Source organism: Malania oleifera, chromosome 3 (genome assembly GCF_029873635.1).
Source record: "Malania oleifera isolate guangnan ecotype guangnan chromosome 3, ASM2987363v1, whole genome shotgun sequence".
Taxonomy (NCBI): domain Eukaryota; kingdom Viridiplantae; phylum Streptophyta; class Magnoliopsida; order Santalales; family Ximeniaceae; genus Malania; species Malania oleifera.
The window spans coordinates 20569989-20586460 of NC_080419.1; the positions used below are offsets into that span (position 1 = coordinate 20569989).

The 16472-nt window shown below is 34.4% G+C and overlaps 2 protein-coding genes across 4 annotated transcripts; one reads left to right on the plus strand and one right to left on the minus strand.

Moving 5' to 3' along the window:
- Positions 1-5962: 5962 nt before the first annotated feature.
- Positions 5963-10448, plus strand: LOC131151945 (tubby-like F-box protein 3). 3 transcript variants are annotated; one of them, XM_058103469.1, is made up of 6 exons: positions 5963-6709; positions 8465-8552; positions 8844-8973; positions 9059-9238; positions 9461-9947; positions 10086-10448. In XM_058103469.1, exons 1-5 carry the CDS (start codon positions 6347-6349, stop codon positions 9930-9932), a joined length of 1233 nt encoding a protein of 410 aa, XP_057959452.1. In that variant the 5' UTR covers positions 5963-6346; the 3' UTR covers positions 9933-9947; positions 10086-10448. The 3 variants fall into 3 exon arrangements, with proteins under 3 accessions (XP_057959452.1, XP_057959453.1, XP_057959451.1); XM_058103470.1 differs by having other exon boundaries at positions 10091-10448; XM_058103468.1 differs by having other exon boundaries at positions 6055-6709; positions 9461-10448.
- Positions 10449-11926: 1478 nt separating this feature from the next.
- On the minus strand, positions 11927-15066 carry LOC131151946 (inactive beta-amylase 9). Its single transcript, XM_058103471.1, has 3 exons — positions 14507-15066; positions 13178-13660; positions 11927-13080 (listed from the first exon to the last, which is right to left on the minus strand). Exons 1-3 carry the CDS (start codon positions 14756-14758, stop codon positions 12184-12186), a joined length of 1632 nt encoding a protein of 543 aa, XP_057959454.1. The 5' UTR covers positions 14759-15066; the 3' UTR covers positions 11927-12183.
- Between the last annotated feature and the right edge of the window lie 1406 nt (positions 15067-16472).

Genomic DNA, 16472 nt, shown 5'->3' on the forward strand with positions numbered 1-16472 from the left:
CAAATAACGTGGTAAAAGATGTTGTTTTTCGTAAGTTACATTATTTCCCATTTCTCATTCTTTAGCAAGAAAATTGGCCGCACTATTGCCTTCCCTATATTGATGCATAACCATGACATTCACTCCTTCTAGCTCCACCATGAGCTCCTCCCAGAATTCCCAAAGATACTACAAGGTACATCTACCTTTTCGAAGCCAATCAACTGCAATTCGCGAGTCACTTTCAATAATCACATTAAAATAATGCAAACTTTTACACAAACGAATTCCTTCCCTAATTGCTTTTAATTTCGCACTATTATTCGTACCATTGCTAAAATAACTTGAAAAAACCGCTTTTACCATGTCATGGCAATCCCAAATGATTCCTCCACCTCTTGAAGTACCTGGATTGCCCCTACAACTCCCGTCACAATTAAGTTTTATCCACCCTACTAGAGGTTTAACCCATAAACAATTTTTCCAGGCCTGTCGCAAATTCATTTATGCTTAATTTGAAACTCATTCAAAATCTTAATGTCCGACTTCTTCAATTTTTGAAAAGAATTGTTGCTCTCAGCAATAAAACTAACCCATAATCAAACATTTTTCCACATATGATCTGCACTTTGATAAATTCATTTCATTCTCGCTTTACATTTTCAATTCCAGAGGCACCACTTAATCAAACACGGAATCAACCCGATTAAAATACCTTTAATAGACGATTTTTTAGCATAGTGGAACCAATTTGCAATTTTGTTTTTCCATGGAAGGGATCATTGGAAAGGAATCCCCAACACTACACTAGCCTGACGCCAAACCTCTGAAACCACCTCACCTAAAGAAAGAATATGATCAATGTTTTCCTGACTTCTCTAAACGCAACAATCAAAAGTCGAAACCATCTGTAATAACCCCAAAAAGGGATATAGAAGATTAGTGGAGTGATTCCCAAAAAAAATTAATTAATTAATTAATTATTTGGATTTAAAAAAGAAAAAAAAAGAAAAAAAATTCAAATTTATTTTTTATTTTTATTAATAAAATATATTATTATTAATATTAATTAAATATATTATTATTATTATAACTCTCCTGAAGCTAGAAGCTTTAGGAGGTTTGTTTTTTTATTTATTTTCTTTAGTTTTCTTCTTCTTCTTCTTCTTCTTCTTCTTCTTTTCTTCTGCGAGACAAACTCTCTCTCTCTCTCTCTCTCCTCTCATTCTCTCCCTCTCTCCTCGATTTCGTGACGGATTTTCGTCCGATCGAAAATCGAAAGATACTACTGGACTCCATTCTCCGCTATCATCATTTCCACCGGAGCGGATCGGTGGTAGGAGTGGCGTAAACCCATCTCCTGGGGTAAGTCAATTTACTTTTTTTCTTTAATTTCTTGCAAATTATAAGCCCAATTGATGAACGGACACCACAACAAGAATCTAGGGATGATTCTCTACAAATCTAGCGGGACGAAATTCTCATGGGGTTGTCATGGGCAAAACCCCAAATTTAGGGTAGGGGGTTATTAAAAGGCTTATTTTTAATTAATTAGTATTAATTTAGAAATGCTAAAATATTGAGCATTTGGGGTTAAAGTAGGATTTCTAAAATTTAGGACCCGGGTGCGCGCCGTAGGTATAATTTTGGGACCCACAGGTAAAATTCAGAAAATTAAATGGGGGTATTAAATAATAGTTTAAATGATAATTTGGGGTCTATGGAGCTTAGGAAATGTTAGTTGAGTATTGTTTTGGGGGAAATGAGTTAATTAATTTAGGAAAAATGTGAATTTCAGGATTTGAATTTCAAGCGCCAAGGGCGGAAAATCTGGGTGTTAACGAGTCTCTCAGTAAGTCAGGTAAGGGGAATAAATTATAGAAGTATTTTTAAAATTACTGTTTAAATTTATATGTGAAAATGTGCTTATGGTATTTTGTCTGAAAATTATTATGATAAAAATATCAGATAAATTGTGTGGCATTTGAGTGATTTTAAATTGTGATATTTTGGAGTGTGAAAATAATATGTTATGAACATTAGATGAAAACTGTGTGGCACATGACATGTATTGAAAAATGTGAAATATAACGATGAGTATTTTCTGAGAAAATACTAAAATGAGAATGATTGATGTGATTAGTGGAAAATAATGAAATGTGACATTTATTTGTGAGTGAAAATTATTTGCATGAAAAATGAGTTTATACAAATTATTGATATGAGTATTTTTGGAAAATGTGAAAAATATGTGAAATATAATATATGTTATTACAAGATGAAATGTGCACAAAAAATGATGAAAATATTTATATTGAACTGAATTGTCATATATTGGAATATGATTGATGGAATGTCAATACCGCATAATGATTGCGAGTATGTGGTAGTAAATCATATTGGATAGTTATGATATTGAGTACGGTACCATTACTAGTGGTGTTAGTGCAACCACACGGACTCTTGGAGCGTGTGGCGTGATAGTCGACTAAGCCATTTTTTAGGGTTGTTGGGCCCCTTGAGTCCGGATCAGGGTTATAGACCGGTCAGTCGTACTACAGACGCGATATGTGATATGATACTTTTATTTAACAGGGTCGATCGACCGCGGTTAGGTCTAGCCTCCGGGCCGCACAACCTTGACTATGGGGGAAACATGATGTGGATAGAAAGATCCTCAAGGTGGTCATGAGTTACAAACACGATGTTGGTATTTGATACCGAAGATACTCATGAGCCAGAAAGTAAAATGAAAATGAAAAGTGAAAGAATGATAAAATTGGCTAAAATGAGAAATGAAAGAAAGAATGGAAATTAAGAAATAAAGAATGATAAAATTGAGAAATGGAACTGTGTGAGTTAATAATATAAATAATTGAGGCGAAGTGAAACTCTCTGCCTGAGGACTTACTGAGTAAGGTGAATGCCCTGATAGGTATCAGATATGGTCATACCCGACTGCATAACATGTTGGGGCAAAGGGAAACTACTTATATGGGCGGGTAATCTTCCCTATTCTCATGAACTTTGCGGATAATTATGTGTTAGAAATCATTGAATTTGAAAAATGATTTTACAGCTTATAAAAGCTTGTGTTGTATATCTATATGACTATGAGAATATATTTGTTAATGTATTTTCTCAGGTGAAATGATGATTTGAAAAGTAAAGTGTATTATAATTATACTCATATGACCACACACTGTAAATAATTTATTCATTCTTATTGAAATGTGTCTCACCCAAATTATCTAAATATTTTAGGAAACATGGATAGACCAGGTGATAGAGCTCTATGATCATAGGGAGCTGGGACCCTGACACACAGAGTGAGTTTTTGGATTAAGGAATGTGTAATTTTCCCTAGAGTTGAGTAGTTTTTGAGTTTGCGATAATGATGTATATGTGTGTATGTAGATACTCTGAATATTGTATTCTGAATGATATAAATACAATGTCTTCCGCTGTTAGGTTTTATAAATAAAATAACTTTTTATCCACCCAATGCGAGTCGGGTCATATGAATGGTAATATGGTGGTTGACGTGACCGATTTATGGATGTTGTTTATGACGAATGAATATTTATTTATTATTGAAAAAAAAATCGTACGAAGATCGAGGCGTCATAACATCGATATTCCTTTGGCCTAAATTCTATCATCTACAGCCAAACATCTAAACCAGACTCTCCATAAACACATTGAGATTCTTTTGGATAATAAAGAATGTCAAAACCAGTCATTCCACACAAAATTAACACTTTTACTCCTTACTACCTCCCAACCCATTTTTGTAGAGAAATTACCGTCAGAGGCAGGTTTCTAGACAAAAATATCCTAGCCACTTTTACCCGCCGGCACTTGGTATTAATAAGTGGTATCAAAGTCAAAGCACCGTTGGATTTAAAATTCATTTTTTTCTAATGAAAGAAAGATAAAACTAGGTTTTGAATCTTTAGCAAATCTATATATTTGTAATATATTCATAACTTAACCAAACAAATGTATCTAGGGATTTGTTCTTTCTTCAATAAAATCTTTAATTAAAATAGAAAAAAAAATTATTATTTCTCCCGCTAAGAAGGTGGTATCTTGCTTAATTTTTCTTTTAATAATATCCTCTTTCCTTGAATTAGTATGGGGACACATTCACCAAAAGTTTAGTGTGCAATTTTTTTTGTTTCAACAGGCTGATATTATGTCAGCATTGGAAGAGTTCTCCAAGACCCAAAATATCTAGAATAAGATTTACTCCTTTTTGTCCTTTATGTTCTTTGAGAGGACATATCTCTTGATAAGTTTGAAATAAATTTGGGACCAAATTAAAATTGCAGATATTATGTACATACCTACCAATTTCAACTTCTACACATCTTGTTGAACATATACATACATATATGTATATAAATTATTGTAGTATGTGGCTTGTATCGAGTTAAACACATGTAAATAGGTTAAAGAAAACAAAAAAATTGATTTAAAGAAAAATAGTTGACGATTTTCATAAGCACATCGATTTACATCGACGGTTTTCCTAAACGTGTCGACGATTTCTTCTAGTAGCCAATTAGGAAAAAAATTGTCAACAATTTGATATAAGTACATTGACTATTTCTTTCAATGAAGGAAAACCGTTGACAGTTTTGTTAGACATTATTTTTGAAATTTAAATTGAGAAGATCAATAAGTTGGGGATGCGGGGACAAATCCTCCGCGGATTGATACATGGGTATTTGATAAATTCTCTAATATCTTTATACGTTTAGGATTAGTATAAATACAATTATGTAACCCTCTTTTTTGTGATAGTAAATTTCACTCGCCGCTTGCTCTTGTAGACGTAGGTATACTATCGAATAATGTTAAATCATATGTGTGTTGTTTTCTTACTTTCCTTATCTGTGTGTGTTTCCGCATTATTCACCGTGATTGCTGCACCACACATTTCTTGCACAACATAAATCATATTTTCAGATATCGAACTCGAAAAGTTAAACATTATTTTGAAAAATTATGCACCGAAACTATTGAATTTTGTTTATTGCTCTCTTTATACCATTTAGCATTTAAATTAAATATTGATAGCCATAAATGTAACTATTATACATATATTTTTACTTAATAGACACCTAATTTAAAATACTTCTTGGTTTAATATATAAGTGCTTTTGCATGCGTGTGCATATATATATATATATATATATATATATATATATATATATATATATATATATACATACATTTTTATTTTTACTAGGGGATTCAAGTGCCACACAAAGAATTACTTATTTAAATATTTTCTTAGCAAAATGTTTTAATAAGAGAAGCTTATATCACTAAAAAGGAGTATTCTTTTATTTGTATTAGTGACTTATTAGAAATTATATGGTCAAGAAAGTTAAAGGAATGTTGTTTTTAGTTTCTTTCAACTAGTTTGATAATGTAATTATTTTAGGGAGTTATTTTTAAATTTAGTTTAGTTTAGAAGCTAATTATTTATTTTTAAAAATAATTATTTAGCAAAAAATTAGATAATGTTATCAAATGACAGAAAGATAATATCGCTAAAATCTTGACTATTAATGTTTTATATAATAGAGATACATTTTCATAAATTCAACAGAGTTAAATTAAAAACTTAAAATATAAATTGATTAAAACTAATTAATAATTCGATAGAATGTCTGAGTTTTCTTTAAAATTCAAGAAATTGTTATCTATCTTCTTTGCTTTTATTAAAAATTCAACCATTAATTATTCTGATTTTTCATTAAATTAAAATTTAATTATTAATAACCATTAAAAATACTAAATTATAAATCTAGATGCACAAAATCATATTACATATAAATTACAGAGAAGGGTTCATTTTGATGATTTAGAACAAATAAATAAAATAATAATAACTTTTTTTACATTAGATGACATGATTTTTTTAGGGCAAAAAATCAATTATTTTTTGACAATTTGAGTTTGGTGCCGCATACAAAAGTCTTGAGTTTGCTCATGACTTTTTCTTTCATTTTGGATAGACATCTCCACCTCCATCTAGAATTTAAAGCAGTGAACAGAAATGGAAATTATTTTAATTCACTTGTAGTTGGTGATACTCTCTCTCTCTCTCTCTCTTCCACTGAAGCTCTCGAAGAGTCGACCCCAAAAAGACGCAAAACAGCTCGAAGCACAGCAATCCTAATTTTCACTCATTGCATCCCATTTGTGACCTCCAACTTTCCCATCATATACGTTTCCCGGAAAATTCCCACAAACCCATTTGGATTCTCCCCCGTTTTCTGCCCGGATTCGAATTCTTTGCGTTTATATTCGTGATATTTGAACAGTCCATGATACAGGCTACGAAGAAGCCATGCCGATTAGAAGCATAATTCAGGACATGAAGGGCGAGATCAACAACATTTCCCGGAGAGGTGGCGATGGGAAACTGGGTCATTTCCATGGATTGGCGTCGAGGTCGCTGCGCGGGGTTCAGGATGGTTCGGCGGTGGTTTATCTCGAAGATGGTTTGAAGCAGAGCTTTTGGGCGCAGATGCCGCAAGAACTCTTGAGAGAGGTGCTTCTGCGGATAGAGGCGTCGGAGAATGTTTGGCCTTTGAGGAAGAATGCGGTGGCCTGCGCTGGGGTTTGCAGAAGTTGGAGGCAGCTTATGAAGGAAATTGTGAAGACCCCTGAAATTTCTGGCAAGTTGACGTTCCCAATATCGGTTAAGCAGGTCTCGTTTATCAAACCCTTTTGTTGATTTTGCTTCTGGTTTGTGTTTGTCTGTTTGGATTAGGACCAATTCTTCGTTGGTAGTATGATCTCAAGTTTTTTTTGCTCGAAATATTGAAGTTCTGGAAAAGTTCATCCACAGAACGGTCTGAGTTGAACTGCTTCTGGTGATTTGATTGTTTTGTGCGTTGTTTGCTGATTTATCATCCTTGAAGTTGGTTTTTTTTTTTTTTTTAGCGGACTTGTTTAGCGAAATGAAATGGGAAATTTGATGAAATGGCATACTATTTGCCTAAGCCCTGCGGTAGAGAAACCTTTGTTTAGTGATATTTGGAGCCAAGTGAGAATTGTTCTGTACACATGTTTATGACATGATAACTGTAGAGCACTCAGAATACTTGGAAGATGCCACTGGAACTAGTAGTCTAGAAGTAGTGCAGGTTGTGCTTGTGCAAGTGTTTGTTGTTGGCTCCAATGGTAGAAGACTCCCTGTTTTAGCATTCTTGTTTTTTTGGAAGTGTTCATTATTTTTCTTCAACCCATCTTTTAGTATTATTTGACGAATACATTAATATCATTGTAATTCAGGAAAACTAAATTGTCATTTGGCCGGATTTTCCAAGGACATTTGACAAGCAAAAGAAGCAATCTAGAGGCTTGCTTTAATAGCTAAGAAAGTGTCAAAAAGTATATTTGGTTAATTGTTCTGCAAGAAGGAATGTTCTGTTAGAAATGAAAGACCATCAATTGAGGTATTAATGGCAATGAAAATGGTGGTGGTGATAGAGGTGAGGGAGTGGCCATGGTGGTGTGGGTTGATGGCGCTGACAGAGATTGTAGTGGTGGTAACGGTGAAGGAGGAAGTGATGTTTGCTGCAATGGTATAATGATAGATTGCTAGCTGTGTTGTTGATGCAGTTTAGTCGATTGTTGTGGGAGAGGATATGATTTGTGTAGTTGTGTAATAAAAACAAGTGGTATTGTGACAAAAGTGGTGATTGCTTTTGCTGTCTTTAAACTTTTTGCTTCCATTAAAAGGCTTACTTGTTGCTTCTTTGGTTTTTTTTATAAAAATACTTAAGTCTACTGCAATACAAGCAATGTTGCCCCCATTAACGAAAAAAAGAGCCCCTACTTTATCTTTTTGGTTAGGGCAAAAGATACTCACCTCTCCTTAGGTTTGACAAAAAGACAATGACTTTCACAAATTCCAAAGACCTGCCCCTAAAATTTTAAAAATTCCAAGGATCTCCCATGAGATTTGTCAAAAAGACACAAACCTCTTCTTATATTTTGCAAAAAGACAAGTTTTTTTAGGAAATGTCTGTATCTTTTTGACAAATTTCAAATAAGATCTATAGCATTTTGAAACTCATGAGAGGTTTGTATCATTTTTGACAAATCTCAAGGAGATTCTTGGGATTTTTGAAATCTCAAGGAAGGTCTCTGTCTTTTTGTCAAACCTCAAGGTAGTTAAGTGTCTTTTACCCTTCCTGTTATTTTGCACTTTTTTAAAAGCATAAAAAGGGTAATGTTTAAATTCTAACCAAACAGTGCGTGAGACTTTATTCTGATGCTATGCATTACATGATGGATTAATTTTAACTATAACAGGCTAGCAGTTATGTAAACCTTCTATTTATTTATTATTTTAATTAAGCATATTTTGTAGGTAGCAACTTTATGATCAATTAGTTGCTCTATATTCATTTGTTTCTCATTACAAATTGTCAAAATCTGTGGTTATTCTGCACAGCCTGGTGCAAGAGAGTCCCTTCTCAAATGTTTCATAAAACGGAACCGGTCTAACCAAACATATCATCTCTACCTCAGTTTAACTCAAGGTGAGCATCTCCTATTGTAGCTGCATGTCACTTAACATTTCATTAATTGACTTAATGCCCTGTTGTTTTAATTGGAATACTTTTTTGGTGATTTTTTACGCATGCACTGATCTTATTCATTTGGTTTCTTGGGTCAGATCAAGTTCTCTGAATTTGGCAAGTTTTATGCCCCTAAAATTCTTGAAAGAGAAGCCTCACTCCCTCCCTCCCCCTGGCAGGGGCGGGGGGGCACATTTGATTCATATTTTTTTGGGTTTTTTTTTTTTTAACTTTGTCTGATATTTGAGGCAGCTTTAGCTGAAGATGGGAAGTTTCTTCTTGCTGCCCGTAAGTGTAGACGCCCCACCTACACAGATTATATCATCTCTTTGCATGCTGATGACATTTCAAGGGGGACCAGCACCTATATTGGGAAATTGAGGTACTGTCTAACTGGCATAAAAATGGTGGATTATATTTCTAATGTGGGCTTAACTAACCCCCTTTTGTTGCACTTTTTTGGCAAGATCAAACTTTTTGGGGACCAAGTTCACAATTTATGATGGGCAACCACCTCATGCTGGTGCCAAATTTACAAAAAGTCGATCCACTAGGCTGGTGGGTTTGAAAAAAATCTCCCCTCGAATCCCGGCTGGCAACTATCCAGTGGCTCACATCTCATATGAGTTGAATGTGTTGGGTTCAAGGTAAGAACAAGGCTTATGTAACTACTTGTAGATTATTCTATCCTAAATAAATAAATAAATCCATCTTTACTTTGTGCAATATTTTGCACTTTATTGTTTTTGCTTGTTACTCTTTTTTGTGCAAATCTCTATAGAGCTACACACCGATTGATGATCATTATTTGAGTGTAATACCTTATGTTGAGTGCCTCCAAAATAAAGTAGTTTGTTTGACAAGCACAGGGGTCCTAGGAGAATGCAGTGTATCATGGATGGCATTCCTGCCTCTGCTATTGAAAATGGAGGAGAGGCCCCTACTCAGACCGAGTTTCTACCGACCAACATAGATTTCTTTCCATCGCTCCCATTTTTCCGTTCAAAATCAACCCGTTTGGAGAATTTCTTATCGGTACCCTCAGCTGACCAGAAGGATGGGGCCTTGGTGTTAAAAAACAAAGCTCCAAGGTGGCACGAACAGCTGCAGTGCTGGTGTTTGAATTTCCATGGACGAGTGACAGTTGCATCAGTGAAGAACTTTCAGCTGGTGGCTTCTCCGGAGAATAGAATGGCTGGACAGGAACACGAGACGGTCATCCTCCAGTTTGGAAAAGTGGGGAAGGATGTGTTTACTATGGACTACCAGTACCCAATCTCAGCATTCCAAGCTTTTGCCATCTGCCTCAGCAGCTTTGACACCAAGATTGCTTGCGAATGATGCATGACGGAACAGGTTTGCTATAAGGATGGGCAAATTTTCACTCAGAAACCAATAAAAATCTTATTATTACTGACTCAGTTTCCTTTTCGTCCCAGTGCAGCTAAATCTGTTAATCTTATTATTACTGACTCAGTTTCCTTTTCGTCCCAGTGCAGCTAAATCTGTTTTAAAGGTTGAGTGGTGCATTGCGATAATACAACCCAAAACAGAAATGTTGGGTGAAGCTATTGGATTACTGAGCTAACCAAGGCAGATGAAATGTACAGGAGCTCTTGGAACTGGGTAGCTCAAATTGCATGAAAAATGAAGGGAATTCAAGTAGATTATGAAACCAAGAACTTATTTCTTCCCATGCTTTGTATATTTTGTTTTTTTTTTTTCATGTAAATAATATTATTTCTACAGAAATCTGCCCAACCTTGTGACTTATTTGTTATATTTTACCCCTTCTCAATCTCTTGAGATATGGAAACCTAAAATGATTCACTAATATATAGAACATAAATTTGCTCCTGATCTTTTGTCATAGTTTTGAGCTCAGACTTAGCTTCATATTTTCATCAGTGTCGGCTACTCCTGAAACACCAACCTCGGTGGTTGTAGGGCAGGAAACAGGAGCTGCAGCTGCAGAAGTATTCGGTTCCTGGCTAGGCTTCATAGGAAAATTAAATAATATGTTTGTAAGAAGCTAATGATAGGGAAAATTTTAGAGATTAAAAACAAAAGATGTAAAGTCGCAAATGTACAAGTTAAATAGGTATCACTATAAACAAAATCACAAGAAAATAAGTTATGTTTAGTTTGTCAGTTTTAGTAAGTTAGTTACTATTAATTATATAAAAATTATATTATTATTGTGAAGCAAATAATAATGTATAACATTTTGAATCTATAATAAAGAATAGACAAAGAATACCTATTCTCAAATTTTATCAGAGTTACTATTCCTTTCTTATTATATGTTGAATGAAATAATTAAAAATATATTAGGAATAACTATTCTCTTAATTGTCATGTATTCTATCTTATTTCAATAAATAGTTATTCCATTGAACTAAATTGTTTGACACTTCGTTGAGAGTAGAGTAAAAAAATTAATATCAGTTTAAGAAAAGAGAATAAATATCAAAAAATCTAAAGATAATTTTGAGAACACATGGACAATATCATTAAGAGAAAAAAAATTTTAAAGTACAGGTTTTGACGGTCATATTGAAAACGATAACGAAAAAAAAAAAAAAAAACAAATGGGATGATACATTTGTTATGAGGAACAAATGAGTCTTCTTAAGAGTTTGTTACTTATTATTTGTTGATATTTAGTGTGTATTTTAAGAAAGGATATGAACACCTCATAACCTTTGACTATAAGCAAACCGAGAGTAAAATACAATTTCTCTTAATTAAGAATGTAAATTAACTCAAAAAAATTATCAAGGTGAAAATCTAACCATATGACTTGTAGTATTTGAGTAATGCATGGGCCAATAAAAGAGAGAAGGCAAAATAAATGTGTCAAAGAACTAGGTTAAAGAACTTTTGGGGGAAAATATTATATTATTTAATAAGATGACTGATTCTATTCGAATTCTAGAAAGAGAAGTATTAGGTGAATCAAAATGAATTGGCATAATTGGGTAAAGGAGAATGTTAAAAATTAGCACAACAAAACCTGACATTCCTTGATCAATTAACAAAAAGCTAATGACTTCTCCAGAAGTTTTCATACCTCTCCTTAAATTTGTCAAAAATAAAAATAAAAATACTAACCTACTCTTGTATTTTGTCTTCACTTTCCAGAGTGAAGAAATAAAAACCGCAATTGCCAATGACACAATCTGTGCTTTGTATCACAAAGAGAGGCAGAAAGGCCAGAGCTATAGGGATAAAACCTCACAACGAGAGAGAGAGAGAGAGAGAGAGAGAGAGAGAGAGGCCTGGCCCCCTTAAGGAGGAGCAAGGTTACTGAATCTGCCAAGTAAATACAAGTATTGTTTCTTTGATGGTAAACCAGAAAGGGCTTACCTAGAATCTGTTTTATATATATTTGATCCAGTACAATCTCATCAAATCCAACGGAAACATTGTGTACAATGCAACCTCTTCGAATCCAACACATACATTGTGTACAATGCAATCTCTTCCAATCCAACAGAACCATGTGATACAAACCTCTTCAAATCCACGATAACTATGTGTATATCACGATTCCATATTTACATTGAACATAAATATGAAAATATCTTTACTAAGCTGCTTGCATCCTCAGACTCTTGCCTGATTCTGGATTCACACAAGGAGATTTGAGGGGTTCTTCCTCGTCCGCAGGCAGATCATCCGAATGAAGTCCCGGTTGATTAAAATTGCGGGCAAACTCGGTGAATGAAGGAAAATGCTTTGGGGAGAAGAAATAAGCTCCCATCCTTTGGTAAGTGAACAAGTCCATCACTGCATTTTCTCCTACCAAATTCTTCTTAATCTGCTCAAAACCCCCGGGGGCTCCCGAAACAGATGAATTTTGCCCAGAAACTTCCACACCGTGCTTTCGGCAGGCTTTCTTGATCTGTGCCAGTAATAACTCAGGACTTGAAAGGGATTCAGATGGCTGGTGTTCATCTGCAAGGTCCATTCCTGGTAAGATCATTTTGCATGAACTCCTTGCAAACATCTCAGCAGTTGCTTCGTAACCATCTCTGTTGCCCGTGTTATAATAACCGGCTGTCAGCTCAGAAGCATGTGGCCGGGTTTTATACCACGAGTGCATCAGTGGAACTTTCCCAGAAATCTTCACCGGACAGTCGCTGAAAACTGTGGAGGCAACAGAAAGGAGGCGGTTTCCATGAGAAATGAGCTGGTTTGAGTACCAGGAAAGGAAGAAGTCACCATAGGGAGTCTCCCATGATCCTGCATGCTCCTTAAAGAAATTGTTCAAGTTTGGTGACTGATCATAGTTAGGCGTATCATGGGGGCCGCCAAGGCCCCAATAAGGGTTTCCAGTGGCATCAGCATGTTGCTTGAGAATGTGAAGCATGTTTTTATCATAACACTGGAATTCTCCAACTCCAGGTATTCTACTACCCTTTGCTAGCCTGTGGTGAGAAGGATATCGAAGTTCACCGTCTGGTCCTAGACCCATTGAAATGCCCTGCAGAAAATCAATACAAGGAACAGTAAGACCGTCGCTCACCATATGGAACACAATGACTGTTATGCAATAGAATTCTAGAATCAGAACTTCTTACCGTGATTGTGGAACCCATAAACTGCGAGAATGAAGACTTAAAACTCTCGCAGAACTCTTCATATGCTTGGACTGGAGTCTTCCCATTTAGAACAGGAAGGTCATCAACAGCCAAAGACAAACAATCTTTATACTGCTTTCCAGACCGATCTGTAAAGAAGATGCTAGGCTCGGTTTCTCCGATCCTAGACACCCATTCAGGGAGTGGAATTTTCGGATCTTTGGATGCATGGAAACAGAGCGACACATGAAGCTTAAGACCCACTTTTTGGACCATCTCAGCAAGAGAAAGGTAGCCAGACCACTCATACTTCCCCATGGCTTCTTTCTCAGCTATTCCCCACCAGACAGGGAGCTCCACACCATCCACACCCAACAGCTTCAAAGCCTTTAAACCTGCTGCGATTGCTCTCGCATGATTTAGTGTATTGCAATCTGATACAGAATCCAGGGGCAGCCCCACATACAGTCTCACACCATCAATCTGCAGATGTATGCAAAAAGAATACCTATAAATAATAAAGTCAGAGAACACATACAAGCACAAATGCTAATTCTTAGTCCCAAATTATTCATCTCTAATGATTTCATTAGAGATGCACAAAAAGGGTAACCCAACAGTGCTGAGTGCTCTTTGATAAAGAATAAACCAGTTACGATATAGGACTGGTTCAAACTGCTGAAAAGAATAAACGCTAGGATTGATGCAGTTGATGAACTGGCCAACCATCTAATTTAATTAGTAATTAGTAATTGCACTTGGATTCGTCAATCCATCCATCCATCCATCCATCCATCCATCTAACTTGCCCCCTTCTCCCCTCAACCTTGGTGAGTAATATAAAAAATATTTGACTAGCATCTACTCAACCGTGTTAAATCATAGAGAGCAGAATTATTTTCAAACGGCCAGTAAAGAAAGCGTTGATCCCAGATAGTTTGATATTGGGTTTTCAAAAAATTTTAGAATCTTTCGTGGATTACAGAAATTCAAACATGGAATATAGCTTTTACCCAAATATTATCATGCTGCTGAAGAAAAGTAAGATGATGGAACTTCAATATATATATATATATATTTCACTATCCCACCCACCCCCCACCCACCAAAAAAAAAGAAAAAAAGAAAGAAAAAGAGAGAGAGAGAGAGAATCGATATCTTTAAATTCGATTTCACGCCCAAATTATTTAGGTCAGTTGAGCTGATTTCTCATCTTCAAGAGAAGAGGGGGAAAAAAGAAAAAAATTATGTCTTTAATTTCGTTTCTTTTCCCCAATTTTCGAAGGAGCCAAACAAATTATGTGCAGAGAAAGATTATAAAGAACTCACTGCTTTGGATCTGGTAGCCAACGTAGACGTATTGCCTCTCACAACTTTCTCCGATTTGAGCGCTTCTGTTTGGACGGCGTTCAAAGTGAATCGAATCCCAGCCGCCCTTCTCCATCTAGTGCTCTGACCGAAACAGATCTGGTTCCTCCGACCGAAAAACTTGGCCGACGGATTACCAAACCTCAGTTCCCAAAATCCCAAACTGGTCCTCCCGCTCTTTGCCTGAGAACTTCCAATCACAGAGACCTCCATACCGGGAAAAAAAACAGCCCAAGAATCGAGCTCTTCACAAACAAAGAAACTTGAAATGAAGGCTAATTAAACCCTTAAAAAAAAAAAAAAAAAACGCCGAAAACTTCACAAGAAATGAAAACAACAATCAGCGGAAAAAGAGCTAGGCAGCACAACTAGACCTAAAAGAAAGAATTAATGGAAATAATTAAGGAAGAACAAAAATTAAAGATGGTTTGAAATTTGAGTGGAGGTTGAAGAAGAAAATGGGAAGAAGAGGAAGGGGTGATGACCGTGTGAGAGACAGAGGAGTCCATACGCCGTTATATAGAAAAAGGGCATAGGAGATGAGACGTGGCATTGTTAGGGCAAAGTCAGAAAAGAACAAAAAATAATGTGCCACGTGTCCATCCGCCAAACAAAGGTCAGCCGCATATATATATTCTAGGTCCAAAATTAGGGCTTCCCTCATCTCTCCCACCGGCCTTTAAAAAAAAAAAAATTCCTTTCTCTCTCCTTTTTTTAAAGAGTTTTTTCTTTTAATATTTATAATTTGTTAGATTAATCTAATGTCGAACATAGAAAAATATATCGCGTAAAATATAATCTATTGCCCATATTTTTTCTCAACCCTAACAAGATTCAAACTCTAGATCTCAAATGAGAATATCTCAAATTTTGACTACTAAAATTTTTCTTACAAATATTTTATATATATATATATATATTAATTTTTTACATATTAATAAATTATAATCTCTTTAAATATTACATTAATAAATCATTCATCTTTAGTTTGAAAAATTAACACAATAAAATTTGACCCTCTTTTTATTTCTTTTAAAATTTAAAAATTTTCAGTTTTATAGCGTTTATATGATGATAATAACTACAAGTTCATAAAGCATTTTAAAATCTATTTTACAATGACTAAAATGTTAACATTTAATGAATTTTTTGAAATGATATATTTTTAAATAGTTTGTTTTTGAGAATTAATTTATTTTACATTAATAAAAAAATAAGGTTATATTTAAAAAGGAAAAAGGTAAATTCTTTAATAACTTGCCTTAAAAGTAGTCAAAAATTTTTTTACTTTCATTAGGAGTGAACATTTTGCACATATATTATCATTATAGAAGTTTCATAGAAAGAATGGAGACAAATTTGTTCTATGCGCAAAGAAAAAATTTTATAATAAATGCTCTTTCGGGTGTTCAACATCAGTACTTATAATCTTTTAAAGTATAATTTTTCATGTCTTTTCGCTTTTAAATAAATTTCAAAATCAAATCAATCATAGTTTAGGTAATTAAAAACATAAAAAAAAACGGTTCACTTGTACGCTATGGAGTGACCATGAAAAATCAAATATTTAATTTAGAAGATTCATAAAAAACTCAAAAGCACTATTTGACATTTTACAATGATTTTTTATTTTTTTTAATTACTTTATTTATTCATATAATATATTATATATAAAATATATATTTCTTTGTTAATCATACTAAATTGAGCAATATTTTATCAACTCATTTTGAATCAATTAATTAAAACTTATAATTCACAATTTATCAATTTTTTAGTGTCTTATGTACATGCAAAAATACGAAGGCCCGTTTAAATGTAAATTGTATTGTATTGTTATCGATTTTTTTTTGGGAGTACAAATTTGAAAGAGCCGTGAATAATAAATTAAGTATTAAACATTTTTCCTCCCTGAATTTTTTAAACT

Coding starts and splice junctions, on each gene's coding strand:
- LOC131151945 (XM_058103469.1), top strand. CDS start 6,347: ATGCCGATTAGAAGCATAATTCAGGACATGAAGGGCGAGATCAACAAC. Junction 6,710..8,464: donor TCCCAATATCGGTTAAGCAG/GTCTCGTTTATC, acceptor TATTCTGCACAG/CCTGGTGCAAGAGAGTCCCT. Junction 9,239..9,460: donor TTGAATGTGTTGGGTTCAAG/GTAAGAACAAGG, acceptor TGACAAGCACAG/GGGTCCTAGGAGAATGCAGT.
- LOC131151946 (XM_058103471.1), bottom strand. CDS start 14,758: ATGGAGGTCTCTGTGATTGGAAGTTCTCAGGCAAAGAGCGGGAGGACC. Junction 13,661..14,506: donor TGGCTACCAGATCCAAAGCA/GTGAGTTCTTTA, acceptor ATACATCTGCAG/ATTGATGGTGTGAGACTGTA. Junction 13,081..13,177: donor TTATGGGTTCCACAATCACG/GTAAGAAGTTCT, acceptor GATTTTCTGCAG/GGCATTTCAATGGGTCTAGG.